The sequence below is a fragment of the Primulina tabacum genome, chromosome 3 (assembly GCF_025594145.1).
Source record: "Primulina tabacum isolate GXHZ01 chromosome 3, ASM2559414v2, whole genome shotgun sequence".
Taxonomy (NCBI): domain Eukaryota; kingdom Viridiplantae; phylum Streptophyta; class Magnoliopsida; order Lamiales; family Gesneriaceae; genus Primulina; species Primulina tabacum.
In genome coordinates, this window is record NC_134552.1 from 17,310,160 (window position 1) to 17,329,993 (window position 19,834).

General features: G+C 38.7%; 1 protein-coding gene across 1 annotated transcript; it reads left to right on the top strand.

Annotated features, from left to right (window-relative positions):
* The first annotated feature begins 322 nt into the window (after positions 1-322).
* LOC142538531 (uncharacterized) lies at positions 323-2,360 on the top strand. The gene is made up of 4 exons (XM_075643847.1): positions 323-952; positions 1,331-1,537; positions 1,685-2,096; positions 2,263-2,360. The coding sequence occupies exons 1-4, from the start codon at positions 323-325 to the stop codon at positions 2,358-2,360; spliced, it is 1,347 nt and encodes a 448-aa protein (XP_075499962.1).
* Positions 2,361-19,834: the final 17,474 nt, after the last annotated feature.

Below are 19,834 nucleotides of genomic sequence, written 5' to 3' on the forward strand. Positions count from 1 at the left end.
AATTTAGAGCCTTTATTTTTATTTTATTTTATATTGATTGAGTTTTTCATTTTTTCTGCTTGACAGTGTATGCTAAGATCGCAAAGTCCTGACTTGCTTATTTTTGATCCGGAGATCGAAAGAACTGCTAGAAGATTAAGAAAAGCAAGAAGAGAAGAGATCCAAGCAATGGCTGAGAACAGAGAGAATGACAGACACGCCCAGCCAGTGGCGATTCCTATAAGAGATCACTTCCGACCAGTGATCAACAATCATTACTCTGGTATTGCAAGAGGGAACAATCAACGCCAATAATTTTGAATTGAAGCCTGCTCTAATCAATATGGTTCAGCAAAACCAGTTCGCTGGAACAGCCACCTCTGATCCTCACGTTCACCTGAGAACCTTTTCGGAGATAACGGATACGGTAAAGATTAATAATGTGCCTGATGATATTATTAGACTGCGTTTGTTTCCGTTTTCTCTCAGGGATCAAGCACGAGGATGGCTTCAATCGCTTCCCTTAGGAAGTATCACTACTTGGCAGGAGCTGGCGACAAAATTTCTGGCAAAATACATTCCCCCTGCAAAGTCTGCACAGTTGAAGATTGAGATTAGCACGTTCAGGCAGACTGATTTTGAACAATTGTATGAGGCATGGGAAAGATACAAGGAGCTGTTGAGAAAGTGCCCAAACCATGGCTTCGAAGACTGGGTGCAGATCGAATTATTCTACAACGGTCTAAATGGGCAAACAAGAGGAACAGTAGATGCTGCAGCTGGTGGCACGATATTTGCTAAATCTCCCGAGCAAGCTTATGACTTGCTTGAACAGATGACAATAAATAGCTACCAGTGGCCGTCTGAAAGGGCAGGAGTAAAAAGGACAGCTGGAGTTTATGCTGTGGATCCCATTACGTCACTGACTGCACAGGTATCAGCACTGACCACACAACTCGCAGCTATGAACAAAGTGAGCATATCAGAAACTGAGAGTCCATCAACTGTTGTTGAAAAACAATCTATTCCTGAAGAAGCTCAGTACGTCAACAACAGAAATTTTGGAGGATTTGGAGGATATCGAGGTAACCCTCCCCCTAATACTTATCATCCAGGATTAAGAAATCATGAAAATTTTTCTTATGCAAATAATAAGAATGTGTTGAATCCTCCACCGGGGTTCAATACATCAAAGGGGGAAGGAAAACCTTCGTTTGAGGATTTAGTAGGAACATTTGTTGCTGAGTCTGGCAAGAGGATGGCACGGACTGAATCTCGCCTTGACAATATGGAAACTCACATGGGAAATATGGGTGCCACAATGAAATCTTTGGAAACTCAAATTGGACAGTTGGCTACCGCATTGAGAGATCAGAATATGGGTCAATTTCCTAGTAACACCGAAGTTAACCCGAAAGAGCAGTGCAAGGCAGTCACATTGAGAAGTGGAAAGGAATTGGAGGTACAAATTCCTAAAGATAGAGTGGAAAGTGAGAAGACAGTTGAAGAAAGAAAAAATAAGGAATCCAAGACAGAAGTGGAAGTTGAACGACCTCCAGTATATAAACCGACCCTTCCATACCCTCAGAGATTCAAAAAGAAGAAATTGGATGATCAGTTTGCAAAATTTTTGGAGACTTTTAAGAAGATACACATCAACATACCATTTGCTGATGCTTTGGAGCAAATGCCGAATTATGCAAAGTTTATCAAAGATGTGATGTCTAAGAAGAGGAAGCTGCAGGAGTTTGAGACTGTGAACCTTACTGAAGAGTGTAGCGCCATACTGCAGAAGAAGTTACCACAAAAATTAAAAGATCCAGGGAGTTTCACTATTCCTAGCTTTATTGGTGGTTCTAAATGTAGTAAAGCCTTATGTGATTTAGGAGCAAGTATTAACTTAATGCCATTTTCTATTTACAGGGAATTGGAGCATGGAGAGGTAAAACCAACCACTATCACGTTGCAGCTTGCGGACAGAAGTCTCACGTATCCACGTGGGATCGTCGAAGATGTATTGGTAAAAGTGGATAAATTTATTTTTCCTGCTGATTTTGTGATTTTAGATATGGAAGAGGATCATGATGCTCCACTAATCTTTGGGAGAACCGTTTCTGGCAACTGGAAGGGCTTTGATAGATGTGCACAAGGGTGAACTCACCCTGAGAGTTGGCGGAGAAGCTGTCATCTTCAATATCTACCACGCCATGAAAGAGTCAAATGAGGTAAGCACCTGTAAAAGCATTGATATTTTAGACTCATGTATGTCTCTTGATTGTGCAGAAACTAGGGATCCTTTGGAGAGCTGTTTGGCTGCTGAAACTGCGGATGAAGAAACTTGGGAAGTGAAAGAGCAACGAGTGGCTCTTGAAGCACTGTAGAAGGACAGGAGGAAAGATGCATCGCCTGAAGAGTTGGATATAAATGAGAGAATCGAGGTAAAAGCACCTTTGCCTGACTTGAAGGAACTGCCAAGCCACTTATGTTATGCATTTTTAGGTGACAAGTCGACATATCCGGTAATCATCTCTTCCTCCCTTACTTGTACTGAAAAAGATAAATTATTGAGAGTATTGAGGAAATTTAAAGCTGCTTTAGGATGGTCGATTTCTGATATTAGGGGAATTAGCCCCACTATATGCATGCATAAAATTTTGATGGAGGAGTCGTATACTCCTTATGTGGACCACCAGAGGAGGTTGAACCCAGCAATGAAAGAGGTTGTGAAAAACGAGGTACTGAAATTACTAAATGCCGGTGTGATTTATGCCATTTCTGATAGTAGTTGGGTGTCTCCTGTACAAGTTGTACCGAAAAAGGGTGGAATAACTGTGGTTAAAAACGAAAATGATGAACTGATTTCTACTCGCACTGTAACTGGCTGGCGGGTATGTATTGATTATAGAAAGTTAAATAATGCCACACGTAAAGATCATTTTCCACTGCCTTTTATTGATCAAATGTTTGATAGACTTGCTGGCTATTGTCATTATTGTTTTTTAGATGGTTATTCAGGTTATAACCAAATTGCTATAGCGCCAGAAGATCAGGAAAAGACTACTTTCACGTGTCTCTATGGCACGTTTGCTTTTCGGAGAATGCCGTTTGGACTATGCAACGCATCTGCCACTTTCCAGAGGTGCATGATGGCCATTTTCGCAGATATGGTGGAGGAAATTATGGAAGTCTTCATGGACGACTTTTCGGTATTTGGTTCGTCGTTTGATCATTGTTTACATAACCTATCCCTTGTTTTACAGAGATGCCAGGATAAGAACTTAGTTCTTAATTGGGAGAAGTGTCACTTTATGGTCCAAGAAGGTATTGTTCTTGGACATAAAGTGTCGTCCAAGGGATTAGAGGTGGACCGAGCTAAAGTCGTTGCAATCGAAAAACTTCCCCCACCAAAGAACATCAAAGGAATAAGGAGCTTTCTCGGACATGCGGGGTTTTATCGTAGATTTATTAAAGATTTTTCTAAGATCACTAAACCCCTATGTAATTTACTTGAAAAAGAATCGACTTTTATATTTGATGATGATTGTTTGCAGGCATTTGAGAAGATCAAAATGGCATTAGTGACCGCACCGATCATGATAGTGCCGGATTGGAAGGAGCCCTTTGAGCTAATGTGTGATGCAAGTGATTATGCAGTGGGCGCTGTCTTAGGCCAAAGAAGGGACAATATGGTTAGGGCGATTTACTACGCAATCCGTACGATGGATGCTGCTCAGCAGAATTACACTACGACCGAGAAGGAGATGCTTGCAGTAGTATTTGCTTTCGACAAATTCAGGCCTTATTTGATTGGCACAAAGGTAATCGTTTTCACTGACCATGCGGCTATTCGCTATCTTTTTGCCAAGAAAGATGCAAAACCACGCTTGATAAGGTGGATTTTGCTATAACAAGAATTTGACTTTGAGGTCAAGGATAAAAAAAGTAGTGAGAATCAGGTAGCTGATCATTTGTCGAGGCTTGAGTTGGAGGAGAAGAAAGAAGAAGGAGCTATACAGGAAACTTTTCCGGATGAGCAACTCTTGGAGGTAAACACTGTAATTCCTTGGTTTGCTGATATTGCAAATTTTTTGTCCTGTGGTACCCTTCCTCCAGATTTGAGCTATCATCAGAAGAAGAAGTTTGTCCATGATATCAAGTTTTATTATTGGGATGACCCATTTGTGTACAAGAGATGTGATGACCAAGTGACTAGGAGATGCGTGGAGGGTCTCGAAGCCCAACAAATTTTGGAGAAGTGTCATTCTTCACCATATGGTGGACACTTTGGAGCGTCACGAACAGCAGCTAAGGTATTGCAATCTGGTTTCTATTGGCCTAGTTTTTTTAAAGATAGTTATACCTTAGTAAAATCATGTGATAGATGCCAGAGGTTAGGAAACATCTCTAAGCGTCACGAATTACCACTGACAAATGTTTTGGAAGTGGAACTTTTTGACGTTTGGGGTATAGATTTCATGGGACCTTTTCTTCCTTCTTTTGGTAATTCTTACATTCTATTAGCTGTTGATTATGTGTCGAAATGGGTGGAAGCAATCGCCACCAATACTAATGACTCTCATGTTGTAGTGAAATTTGTGCATAAAAACATCTTCACCAGGTTTGGAACACCAAGAGCCATCATAAGTGACGAAGGTACGCATTTTTGCAATAGAATTTTTAACTCACTTTTGGCTAAATACAATGTGAAGCACAAAGTGGCACTAGCATATCATCCTCAGTCGAATGGACAAGCTGAAGTATCCAACCGGGAAATTAACCAAATACTGGAAAAGACTGTCAACACCAACCGGAGGGATTGGGCTATGAAGTTGGATGATGCGTTATGGGCTTATCGGACCGCATTCAAGACGCCTATTGGGATGTCTCCCTATATGCTAGTATTTGGGAAAGCATGCCACTTGCCACTAGAACTGGAGCACCGAGCATTTTGGGCAGTTAAAAAGTTGAACTTCGACCTGAAAGCTTCTGGCGATGTCAGAAAACTGCAGTTAAGTGAGATGGATGAATTCTGTAATGACGCTTATGAAAATGCCAAGATCTACAAGGAGCAAACTAAGAAGTGGCATGAAAAAATCATTGTCCGAAGGGAGCTCAAACCAGGACAACAAGTACTACTATTCAACTCTCGTCTGAAATTGTTTCCTGGTAAACTGAAATCACGTTGGTCAGGGCCATTTGTAGTGGAAACAGTATATCCTCATGGGGCTATCGAGTTGAAGTGCAGTGATGGACGAACTTTCAAGGTCAATGGACAGCGGGTTAAGGCATACTATGGAACTGAAGTGAGGAATATTGACAATCTTAGTCTGGGTGAACCCAATTAAACAGGACTGGTAGTCGAGCTGATGACATTAAACCAAGCGCTGCGTGGGAGGCAACCCACGATTAATTCTCGCATTTATTTTGTTTATTTTATTTAATAACTTTTATTTTATTTTATCTTTTATTTCTTGCTTTTAATTATTTTCATTCGCGTATTAATTTGAATCGTTTTATTTTTGCAGGTTATCTAAAAAAAAAAAAAAAAGAGGCAAGGGACAGCAGCATGCGCGCCAGCGCGCAACATCTCGCGCGGCAGCGCGCTAAATATCAGTGGGTAAGTGCAGCAGGGTGCGCGCGGCCGCGCCAACTCTCGCGCTTCCGCGCGCACTCCATCAACCATAAGAACAGAAGCCCTCGCGCCCCAGCGCGAGTTCTCGCGCGACCGCGCATACATCATTAACGAAGGAAACCCGAGACGCGCGCGCGACTGCGCCATATTACGCGCTATGGCGCGCACTCCATTATTGGCAGGTATCCAGAAGCTCGCGCGCGGCCGCTCCACTTCTCGCGCGACCGCGCGCGCCTCGTCCCTACCCCCCATTTAAAACCCTATCTCACGATTTACACACACACACACCTCTTCCCCTCAAAACAGCCGCCTCCTCCATAAACTTTCCTCTCAAATTCTTCACCTCCCCAAATCCAACACCTAACCTTGCCTAAATTTCTCCCAAAACCCCTTCAATCCACCTCCTCCTCTCACAAACACAGAACTCATCTCTCCCACAACCAACAGCAGCCACCGCCGCCTCCGCTCAGGCACGCCGTCGCCGCCCCTCGCCGCCACCTTCCCCTGCCGCCGGGTGTCATCTCAAGCTATTGTCTTTAAGGTTAACGTTTCTTCTACATTATTATTGTTTGGGATAATTTGCAAAAAATCAAGCAATTGTTGGTGCCATTGTGCTCTATATTTGTTGATTATTGGTGTGGACACAAATTGAAAATTATGGCGCCGAGAAAAAGATCAAAGGATGGGGCTTCCTCGTCTCGTTCCTACGATGCTCACAAATTTTGGAACGAGGAAGCCTTTCAAGTATATGAGAGCACTATGTCTCGATCTATTATTAAGGAAAGAGGGCTAGATATGAGCAACCTTGAATGTGATATAATTGAGGAAGTTGTGCGAAGGGGATGGGTAGATATAGCACAGTCTCCGCCAGACGCCGTGATATCCGTAGTCCGTGAATTTTATGCGAATTTGAGAATCAAACATGAGGAATACGGAGTTTTGGTGCGAGGGCAACTCGTCTATTTTGATTCGGCCACCATTAATGCAATCTACAATCTGCCGGATTTTGAAAATGACGGGTACACTGAGTTGATCACTGGGGATGTGAACTATGATGAGATTATCAGGACCTTATGCATCGAGGGTGCAGAGTGGCGCTTGAATCAGCGCTCCCCAGTCACTCTGAAGAAGTCTGACTTACTCCGTGATCCACGCAGTTGAGCATCGTTTATTCTCTCACGAATCATGCCATCATCACATCAGACGGAGATTACAAAGGATAAGGTGGCGTTGATCTACTGCCATAATGACTGGGAGAACCGTCGATCTTGGGAAGCTCATCCACAGTTTTATCATGCGTGCTGGCACGGGACTCATGACCGTCAGTCCTCCCTTGTGCACATACTATTACTGCCCTATGTCTTTATGCCGATGTGCAATGGGGCTCCGAGGAACCAGTTTTGAAAGCTAAAGCCCCAATAACAGTATCTGAAGCATACCGCCTGCGAGGAAGACGAGAGATGGAACAACAAGAGGCTAGGGCAGAATACAACCAAAGGGCCAGACAACGCCATCTACCGCCACCACTATCGATTCCTCGATCTAGCCTGCGAGACAGGATGTTCCGACTGGAACAAGAGTCGCGAGCTCAGCGCCGAGAGCTGGCCGAACACCGACAAACTACTAATATCTTCATGTCTTTCATGATGGACTTCACATCGGTGATCGCTCAGCGGTTTCCACCTGCTGGACCCGGGGAGGTTCCCTTTCCACCACATCCAGCATGGCCACCACAGTACCCACCACTAGATCTTTCACCGCCGCAGCACATGGACGAGGATGCCGAAGATACTGGCAATGATGATTCGAGCCCCGAGTTCTGACACCCGGGAGCAAGGTATGTGTTGTCATGTTCTTTATTTCTATACATTGAGGGCAATGCATACTTTAAGTTTGGGGGGGGGGGGTAAAAATTGCTTGTTAGATAATTTATTTTTTTAATTATTGCTCAATAGTTAATTTAGTTTCTATTTACTTTTTGCATTCTATATTTGTTAGGAAAAGTCATGGATAAGTAAAATGTGTGACCGATGATTAAAATCGAATTGTGATCCTGAAATATATATGTGTTCATGATAACTTAGGAGTCACAATTATTTTGCACTGTCGTGTTTGTTGATACTATTGTTGCTTAGAGACAAGTTGTATGCCTGTGATGCTAAAGAGATGAGGGAGATCTGATTATTGGTAATTCTTGCATGACATTGATTGACACTTTTGCAATCATAGGAATGAGCTAGGCAATTTTTTACAATATCTTTGGGCCTATATTCTTTGCTTACTGTCATTTGTAGCCCTTTGAGCTTCAAGTTAATTGAGATGCTTAAATTTTCTTCGTGCACCTATTTCATCTATCATTTTTATTGAAAATTGCATGTGACTGGTTTGTATGAGTTGACTAATGGATTGACGAAAGTCTAGAACTTGTTTGAACACTTTTCGAGGTGAAATACGGATAATATGTGACATAGGAATGATTTAGGCGATCTTTGGAGCCGTTTTGAGCCTTCGAGCCTACCAAACGAAAATGAAATATCCCTAGTACCCCATTTTGAGCCTACTAAAAAAATAAAAATCAAGTGGTGTATGTCAATGACATACAATTAGCCCACACTTGTATTTATTCTATTTCCCACAACGACTACCTAATGAAGCTTATACACTTACTGTCTTACCTAATTTTGAGAGAAATAAGTTCATGGGTGTTGTAATGATTCAAATACTCCTTGAAAAGAAAAGAAAAAGTTAAATGTGCTAAATGAAGTTGTTTAAAAAAAAATGTGAATCAAAAGTGGTGAAAAAAAAAATAAAAAATATGAGAGATGAAGGATATGAATGAGAAGAAATCAATAAAGTGATGGTGAATCAAATGATAGTGAAAATGATGAAAATTTGATTATTTCTCTCAAATTTTGATTTCCATATCCTTAATTGTAGCCGTGAACCGTGGCCTGACGTTACAAGCTTACAAGACCTATTAACCTTGTCACATTTATCCAATATACTAGTGGAGAAAAGTTGTTCAAATCAAGCCTATGGATACCTGAAAAACATTGTCAACGAGAATAGACTTTAATCACTTGCTTGCAAGCATCTCATTTTGTGATTTCATCTTTGGCATACTTGTGATTGACCATCTTTCGAGCCAAATAATCACCGATAAAGTCCTATGTGATCTGTGAATGCAAATTTATATTTTGATGAAGTGTGAGTTGAACTGAACTGAGGATTTCTTGATTCTGTAAGGCGAATGTGCATTACAACTCTATTTGAGCATTCGATAGGGTAAATAAACATTGACATATCACACACGCACGTGACTCTTGGGAAATCATGAATTACATGAAATAAGATAAGTCGGAGGCCAATATCACTTTTCGCATATCCATGACTGTAGTAGTTTGCATTATTTTTTCCCTTCTTTATTAGCTTTTATTTTATTTTGCTCGGGACTAGCAAAAGTTCAAGTTTGGGGGGTTTGATAAGTGCAAGATTTGCACTTAATTTATATTGGAATCCATTTTTGAATTAGGCTTGTTTCGAACAGAATTATGCGTTTTTGGTTTGTTTTTGTTGTCATTACAGGAATAAAGAAAATAGCGGACACGAAGTCAAGTAGAGTCAAAGAAACATAGCGCCATGAAGCACTCGGACAGAACCTCGCGCGCAACCGCGCGAGATCACGCGCAGCTGCGCGCACAAGGAAGCAACAGAAGACCCGAGAGAAGCGCACGGCCGCGCCACTTCACGCGCAGCCGCGCGCGCACAGATGAAGCAAATGACCAGAAGCTCGCGCGCGCCCGCTCGAGATCACGCGCAACCGCGCGCGCGCAAGTACGAGCCAACAAGCAGACGTCTAAGAGCGGCCGCGCGACTTCATGCGCGACCGCGCGCACACATGCACGGGCCAGTGAGCAGAAGCAACCACGCAGCCGCGCCAGAACTTGCGCAACCGCGCGAGCGGCGTCCAGAAAAGTTATAAAACGCGCGCCGCTAGGTCAGAAATGGGGGAGGCCGTCTTGGGGAAAATCGATACGAGAGGAGAGGCCTTCTTGGGGAAAATCGATACGAGAGGAGAGGCCGCCTTGGAGAAAATCACGAGAAATCAGAGCGCATACACGAGACGAGGATTCAGAGTGCGAAGAACTGCCACAAATACGAAGAACAACGGATCCGGGGACGGAGACGACACTTCGGATTTGTTATCTTTTCCTTCGTTTTTTTTATATTCTACTGTGTGGTGATGTCTAGAACTGAAAATATGTCTTGTCTTCGCTTGGATTTCGTGATGAACTAATTTCCCATTCTAGAGAATGATGTAGCTTTGTGGACATGATGATTCGACGTGGTTATTCTATATGATTGAATTTCATTGCATATTTAATTGTGTTTTTCTGTGTTTAATGCACTGCAATTTACTGGCCATAAATTGTTTGTTGTCTGATTAATTCTACAACTCGGGAGAGGACTAGGATTATAGATCATTAGAACACATCGTTAAATGTTTATAGCGTTCGGAAGGCGTATAACTTTAGTTAGGCTTAGTAAGAACATTGTTTGCATTTATCTATGAAACTTAGATTCTAATTAGGAATAATTGAATCGAAGTTGATAGATACAGTTATTCGTCACTTGGGAAAGGGGGAATAACATAACCTAAGTGTTCTTAGCCATTAAATAATTGGAATTCAGGAATATAAATTCAACTGTGAATATTTATCGTGGAAACTTTGTGAAATCATTTCTCTAGATATTTTCTCTCATTATTATTTCTCAATTCGGTGATTTAATTAATTCATTGTTTTCAATTAATTCGTTCAAACAAACCAACCTTTGATTTGATTTTTCTAAATAAAGTTGAGACTATTTTAATTACGAGCACTGATATACATTTTTATACACACTCCTTGTGGGATCGATATCTGTACTCTAACCAGTACTAAAACTTGACACCGTACACTTGCGGTAGTGAAAACGCGCAACACTTGGATAAATAGATGTTTCAAAATAACTTTTGTAAACAAAAAAATTCAGAAGGTAGAAAATAATACAAAATTTAGAATCAAAAGTTTGGTTAATATGTGGTGGATAAAATTGAATCTTTGTTAAGAGTTTATTTTATTATGAACTCTATCAACTCGAGTTATATCTAGTATGGATGATAATTCCACGATTAAATTTGCGTGCCAATATAAAATTAATGTTTTTTTAGCATAAAAATTAATGGTTTGGAGAACAAGCCATGGACGTCTATTTTAGCATATTCTTTCTTTTTTGTTAGTAGACAGGCACTTCAACTTATAAACCATGCTATAAAATAAAATATTTTAGGTGATTATCACAATTATCTCCTCATCCTTGTTGTTTGCACAATATTTCAATTTATGGGCATGTCAGATACAAAGATGCACCAATTTATGTAAAAATGATAAAAATCTAACTTCTAAAACTACAACGATTGTAGATACTAAATTTGAACATTCGTTATAATTTTCTAAACAAATATGACGCCGTAAACAATGAAAAATATAGAAAAATTACTGAAAATTGAGAGATAAACACCTAACATGTTCTATATTCCAATAAATTGTAGGAATTCACAAAGGATTGACATATACTAAAAAAATGTTGCTGAAATATGAAAAACAATGACTCGAACTGATGAAATCTAGAATGAAAACTATGAAAATGATTGAGTAAAGCTATGAGAATTCTGGAGGGAATTTGCTAGAATTGTGCAAGAGATTGTGTGTGTTCTCTGTTACATTGGTCGATACTTTTTCTTCTGAATGCTGAGCATTTCTCTCCACTCTCATATAATCCATGATCTTCCGTTCTTTCATCCCACAATACTTCTCTCTTTTTTTATCACGATCTTCTCCTCTATCTGTGCTTCGTGATCAATTCAAATTGATAGGAATTGATTTGCTATTTTGATGGGCTTGCATAATTTAATCGAGCCAACCTAATTTAATTTTAGCGCAAACACTTGTTAAACCGGAGATTGGTTCGATACAAGTTTTTATCATTCATATTACACATTCATATTGGTCGATACAAGTTTTTATCATTCATATTACACATTCATATCATTTGATTGTATCGTTAATATTGTACGATACAAAATAGGGACCAAACCAAGAAACCCAAGAAAAATAACTGCAACCCAAACATGACGAAAGCAAAAACATTTTCCTCCAATTCCCATAGCAACCAATGCCAATGCCGATAATATTTATCCGCATCGGAAACCATCCAAACGCCGTCGTATCCGTAGAGGAAGTCTCTGCTGTAGCCCAGAAACATTTTAGCTCTCTCCACCTTCTCCTCCACTTGCTTCCCCAAACCATCAGCAGCACAGGCCTTCAGATCCTCCTCCGCAGCCTCGATCCGATTCTTCGTCCTATCCCTCTGGAATCCACTATTCTGTAACTGATCCACCAACGAGAATGTTCCGTTTATTTGATTCAGCGCTTCGCGAAGTGAATTGGAGCAACCGCTGAGGTTAGATCGATCAGTCGAATTCGAGAGTAATGAGATCAGAGTTTGTAGCTCTTGAGTGGCTGTTTCTAGGGAGAGAGTGAAGATCTGGTTTGGATTTGTGACGCGTTTGGTGTAGATGATGGGGTAGAAGGATGCTAAGCAGGAAGGAGTTGAAATGACGACGGAGCAGAATGCTTGAAGTGATGGGTCCACGATGGTGGTCGTCCGATCAAAGGTGTCTGGAACAGTATAGTCGTGGATGAGGAAAGTGATTAGTGCAGCGATGATTAAGGCTAGAGAGATGAGAAAGGTTGAGAAAATAGCTATCAATTTCTTCCTCCTCCGGCGGAGAGCTAACAGAGTCGCGTCTTCTTGGCGGAGAACGGTTGACTCCATTGCTTGACTTGGTTTCCTTAATCCAGAAGAATAGATTTATTTATATCAGGACGAGATTGCATGGCAAAAGAGGGGTTTTCGTTGAAAATTATTAAAGGTAGGGATTTCGATTCAAGAATACTAACTTTTGTACGGTTTTTATTTTTCAGCTTTTTCAATTTGGATTTCGGTTTTTAAAAAACTGGAAAAATACCCTTTTTAATATAATATAATGGGTGAAAAAATATGTGTCCGGTATATATTATTTGAGATGAAATTTCATTTAATAATGGAATATTTGATGTGTTCAGATATTTTCGAAAAATTCAAACTTTCACCAGCAGTTACACTAAAGAATACACTAAAGAATATTACAAATTGATTTATTCCACAAACCTTGTAAATATATATAGTAATTTTAAAAAATTAAATCGAAATAAAATGGTTAGATTTTCAGATCGAAATTTATAAAAATGAAATGGTCATCGCAACATAGATTGGAAAGAATATCATCAAAATACAATTTTTATATGGAATATGAAGTTGATACTTGTTTTCCAAGTAGAACGACACCGGCACCGGAGATTGAGGCAAACCGATGACGATTATTTGTAATGGTATGAGCGAATATATCTCCTATAGAGCATGTGGTTGATTTTCGGTCATATCCATATTATATGTTTGTTGAACAACATAATGTCTAACAAAATTTCAATACGCCTTCTCCTTATTCGTCTCACATAATTGACATTGAGACTGTCTCACAAAAATTTTTGTGGTTGTGAAATGGTTTTATAAAAAATCAAACTTAAACTTCTTAATTTTAATATAATTTATAAACTTTTCATTTTTAGAATGATTAATTCTTCTTCGTATTATTATTATGCACGTGCACGAACTTAGAAAAAGAAAATGGCCACTCGCAAGCTTGAGAAATGCGAAAACTAATTCAAGTAATCCATGATTTAAGAAGTACATAAGTGTTTGAATAATAGTGACAAGTTCGATTTTTTTTTAATATTTGTTTTAATGAGTGTCGTCATAAGTTTGAATAGTATAAGTAAGGTCCAAAAAATAAAACGACATAATCCAACTGCGTGCGAATCTAGGGAAAATAGAAAATGACTAATTAAATGATTTTAAGTGCTAAATTAATTATTTTTTATATGTTTATATGGTTGTGAATTAGTTTTCTACTTGAATGCATAAAACTGTATTTTTAAAGGTTATTCGAGATGCGATCGAGGAACGAAAACCGATGGCTGAAAAATGAAAAATATTTTTATTAAATAATTGTTTTTAAATATTTAAAATAAGGTTGATGTTTTATGATATTTTTGAAAATAAGGAGTTTTGAGGTGATTTTATTTGCTGAGACGTAATTTTTAACGGTATTTTATTTTCGACGAAAATATTAACTTTTTGACAACTCGGCTAATAATTTCACGAACCTTCCTAAACGAAATATTTTAATTATGCACTAATTGGATTATTGGGCCTAGTATATCATACTAATAGGCCCAAGCTTACTCTACACCTTTTTATTAAATAAATAAGCCTACAAACCCCTACCCCAAACCCTTAATCACACACCCCATTCCCCTAATTATTCACAAGACTCCTCTCTCACTCAAAACTTATGCACACACGAGAATTCTTCAAGGGTGAAGCTTCGGTTTTGCAAGGAAAAATTCAGCCAAGGTTTACGTTGCGTTCTTCGTATCGTCGATTCGTTTTTGAGCATAGACACGTCATAAATCTTTATTTTCTCATCTATCACATCCTAATATGTGTTTAATTATTGTTTGCATGAAAACATGATTGCTTTATGAAAATGTTCGTTTTTATGCATAGACACATGAATAAGGTATGATTTATGTTCCAAAAACTTGATATATTATTGCATGAAGGAGCTGCCATGTTAAAGGCTCAAAGAGAGATGTTTTTCCATGAGTTTAAGAGTCCTTAGACGCCAAGACGTAGGCTATACGTGAACTGGAATCAAGCTAAACGAATTTTTTCATGATTGGGCACAAGGGTTCGATTATGAGAGAACCACGGCTCATGCCTCGGCCAGGGCTGGGGCTGGACGTGGTTGGGTGTGTGGAGGCTAGGACTCAAGCTCGACAGCTAGGGAAGAGTCCCATCGTGCCCGAGAGCAACAGCTGGTGCGATGAGTTATGGCTCGGCCAGGGTGGTCAAGGCTGGTCTAGGCTAGGTCACAGAGAGGTCCAGGGTTGGTCCAGAGGGTGAGGGCTTAGGTTGTGGCTTGGGTGAAGAGTCCTAGTGGAGTTAGAAGTCATGGGTGCTAGGGTGAAGGACATCGCATAGCTTCTGTTACGGGCATGAGGATTGCAGCAGGTTAGGGGCTGGTTCGAGGGGTCATGGCTGGTCAGTAGGGTCCGTCGATGGTCTGGGAAGAGCTTGGCTCAGGGTGGCTTGAGCTTGGCTCGAAGAAATTGCTGGCTCGAGGGTATCTTGTTAGGGCTCAAGTTAGGGTTTTAAATAGCTAAATCATTCAAACGTGGTTCCCGAGTGTCGAATCATGGTTCACAAGGGTATTTTAGGCAATAAAAAGTCTAAGTTTAAAATTTGGGAAGAAAATATTAAACTTTGAATTTATTCGGAAATTAAACGCTTCACGAATTAATAATTACGAAATAAAATGAAAGCCTAGATTTTAAGCTAAATAAAATATCAGAAAATTATTTTAAGCTTAAATAATTATTGATGATAGTCTAGAGTCAGTGAAAGTAAGAAAAAATCAAAACCGAGAATTTTACGTCTAGGGATAAAACGGTCATTTTACACTGAAAATGGGTAGCGGCATGGCAGTGACCGAATGCTATAACATATGATAAAATGATTAATTTAAATTTTTATGGAATTTTATGATAAAACGTTAAAGTTAAAAGACGTGTTGCATGCTTGGTTTTTTTAAAAAGAAAATTGATATTTATATGCATGATTTTTTTAAAGTGATGAAAATATGAAACATTGGAGTAGATTAAGTAATTGTGACTATTATGATGCTATGATGGTATAATTGGGGATATCGTGAGAGAAAAGGTCCTAGAAGGAGCCCATTTAGGGAGAAGGCCCAGAGGGAGCCCGTCTATGTGAGAAAGACACAAAGAGAGCCCGACGATCGTATTTTCATATGATGATGATAGAGCAAGGCTCAATTGACGGATGAGAGCGTCGCTGATATCCATGTCATCTAGTACTGTGGTTACATATAGATGGATCCATCGACCTTATGATGAAACAAAGTCACAATTAACGATCTGAATTCAATAAATGAAACGTAAATGCTTATGATGAAAAGGAAATGTTTATGATGAAACGGTATATGATATGAAATGATGAAAAGTTAAAATGTTTATGTTTATGCATGTTCATGAAATGTTATTTTAAGTATAAGTATTTTCACTGTTGCATGCGATTGTATATGTATTACTTGTTATCAAGATTATGGTTTGTTGAGTTATTAAACTCACTAGGTGTGATAGATGCAGGTGAGCATGATATTAATGATGATGGAGGTTTTGATGGTTTATCTTGCTGGACCGAAGGTGCACACAACCCGAGGACCAGCACTAGATTTTCCGCATTATGATTATGATTATGATTTACGTTATGTTAGAGATTTCTACGACTATTATGATGCTTTATGAGTTGTTTTTGAGACGTTGTTAGAGTTAGTTTATATTTTGAAATATTGCTAAGTTTAGGATGTGTAAAACGTTTGACGATTTTATTTTTCAAATTACTTTCTTTTGAATTTACAAATATAGTTGGTATGTTTTATTTTAAAATGGTTTCAAAATATTTTATACATGTATGCATGTGTTCGGCCGAGACTAGGAGGGTAGGAAAAAAAATTTCTAGTATATTTATAAGAAAAACGAGTAGTGGACATCTCAGTATAAGAATTTGAGTTTGTAATTAAAACGTAAATAAAAAATATAAACTAACACTAACTAAAACAAAAAAATATTATGAAAAAGTATTATTATAAATTTTTAAAAACTTCTTTAAATACAACATTGTCGTTGAGTTTTGTTCGTTGCCGTCATCATCACATATTAAACACTTGAAAGGAAGTCTTGGATAAGATGGAGTTAAAAACATTCTTGGAATAAACACTTTATGACCTGCATTACTTCCGATAAGATATTTTCCTTCCAAACATGGTTTCCGAGCTTCGTGATAATCAATCTAGTACCATTACATAATCCAAGAGAATGATCTATCCTCCACAACAACATAACATGAGTGTCAACCTTCAGATTTAGCTCGTGGTTCGGAACTCCAGAACATCAAATTTTATTTAAGAATTCTGGAGTATACACATCATGTTGTTAACATATCACACATTTTCTCTGACTGGCATTCCGAATCAGAACTTAAATACAACCTTCCATCCAAATTGTTCAGAGATATCATGCATTCATTTATGAACTGAACAACATTAAGAGTCAATACCAATATTATGGGGACCCTAACCTAATTCAACACTTAATTGTTATTAATATCAAAGTTAACAACTAAGTAATAGTGGGACATAAATTTTTTTTTTTAATATACAAGTGCGGAAACGTAAGATAATAAATCTGGTACACGTGTCAGTGTAATAGTACAAATCTTGCACAACATTTATTTAACTTAATTAAAGTTCAGTCGCTAGGTCAAGTACTGAAAATCACTCTACTCTAAGTCCGGATCTCCACGCTAATTCTGAATCTCTCATCCTCTTCCTGATCCTGGTCCTGCCCCACCTGTTGTCATGCACACATACAAAACAAGACAACAGCCGGATAACTCCGGTGAGAAATACATCCCAGTATAAACAATGTATACATGCAATCATATACATAATATAAAAGCATATAACAGATATTCATGACATGTATCGGATCAGAACATAAGTCAATATCACGTAATGAATCACACTCAGACTCAGACTCGACTCAAGCCTAATCTAGGGATCCCGGTGTCTGGATATTGAAAAATATATCGAATCTCAGTCGATAGGAATGAATCAACTCCTAAACGACATCGATATAATTTATATATCCAGTGTCTGGGCGAATCAGCCACAGAATTGGCGAGTCAGCCAATGACTAGGCGAATCAGCCAGTGCCTAGGCAAATCAGCCGATAGCTAGACGAATCAGTCTATGACTCAATACATACATTGTCTATGAATCAATAGACCACACACATCAATATCATTAATTGCAAATATCACTGCAATAAACTAAGGTATGTGATTTAGGGAAACTCGAGTCAAACCTCACTCGAGTTGTGCAATCCCAACTCAACATTAATTTATAACTTTGTCTTCGCGGTCTGACGAAGTCGAAGTCTCGAAGTCAAATATGTCCATATCAATCTGAAATACAATATCGCATAGGCACAATCTCAATATGCAACTCAATTCAAAATCTAGTCTGATCAATATTCAAATCAACATAATCTGATCAATATCGAATCAAGATACAATCTAATCCATATCGACGATATCACGATATAATCGAAGTCACTACTGAATCTGATCAATATCAATTTACTGATGTTTCGACGGTATAACAATGCAGTCTCGATAACCCCATCAGTCTCAACATCACAGATATAATACCAGAATTCATAATCAATATCGGTACAACTTATAATCATTAACAATACAATCCGGATATCGAATCTCAATCAAATCAACTCCGAAAATCACAACAATTATATACACAGTCTGTTCTTCGATCTGACTTCAATTATACGATGTCTACTATATCAGAAACACCATATATGATTTATATTCGATTCTGACCATATCATAATTTCAAATCATATCTAAACGTAACAAAACTTACGTCCACTTGTAGCTGTCGTCGCTAGGAACTCGGTACTGAAGTCGGATTCAAAATCTAACGGACGGATTGAAATAAAAAGGCGTAAGGATATTTCTTCTCAAAGCTTCGCTCCCTTTCTCTGCATGTTCAAGGGCCAAGTGGCTTATTTTCGTGTTGCATGTCGCACACATATGCGCGCCCAAGCCCCGCGCATATGCGCCGGAAGTTCTATCCGGAAGATTAGCTACTGGACTGCTCGCGCATATGCACGCATACAAGCCGCGCATATGCGCGAGACCTACTGTCTCGTGCATTCTACCCCTCGCACATATGCGCGCCTCCACTCCGCGCATGTGCGCCCAACTCTCTGGAAATGCTGCTGGACGCCTCGCGCATATGCGGGCCCTCACTCCGCGCATATGCGCGGGGTCTTCTGGCCAAATCGCGCATGGCTCGCGCATCAAGTCGCGCATGTGCGCGAATGCACTACCCTCGCACATCTTTTGCGTCTTTTCTCTTCTTTCCCGGTCTAATACTTTTCGTCTATCATCACATTAATTAATCCATAAATCATTTCAGATTAATCTCAGATTGTAATAAATAAAATCTCGGGCATTACAAATATAGTTTTCAGCTGGAAGTATGATCTATCATTTATTGTCAAAACCCAAAAGCTCCCTACCTTTAAAGCTAAAAGAAAAAAATAATAATGATAATAAATAAAAAATAAAAAAGATTTGAAAGTAATTGTTGTATTATTTATTTAAGGGCAAATAAATACCTCAATATTCTCACAAATTTGCTCAATAGTCCTGAAAATAGCTTCTAAGATGCAAAGCTCTTTTAAGATGCTATGTGTTGAAATCAGTGATATTGCGCTCACTGTATTTGGTGTCTTGCACTCAGAGCTCAATCTAAATTTGTATATTTATTTGTATCAGAGTCTTTAATAAAATAGAAATGCAAAACTAACAAAGAGAGCAAGTGTTTTAACACAAACACCAACCAGAAAAATACTTGTTTCGGAAATACACAATCTCTCGGCATTTATTGTTTATATCACACTTTTACCACTAAACTATACCCGCTCCAATATGATTATTATATACAAATGTACTTTTTGTCGAACAAGAGAATTGAGCATGATTAAGATGGATTATCAAAGAATAATCAAAATAAACGTTTTTCGTGGAGAGATCAAAATTTAATGAGAGTCGGAAAAGAAGTTTCATTTAATTTAAATTAAATGAATAAAGTTTTCTCTTTTGGTGAATATCTTGGTGATATAGTAAGAGTTGGAAACACATATTTGACCTCTAAATCTTCTGGAACGACACATTTGAAAAATTACGACAACAAGGTCATCTTCATTTGATTTTTCCAAATAGCTCGTAAAATCATCAACAAAATCTCCCGACGTGCATGACAATCGATCGTTTCTGTAAAAGAATATTAAGACAAATCTGTTATTGAATTTAATATAATAAAATAATAAAAATTACTTACTTCATATT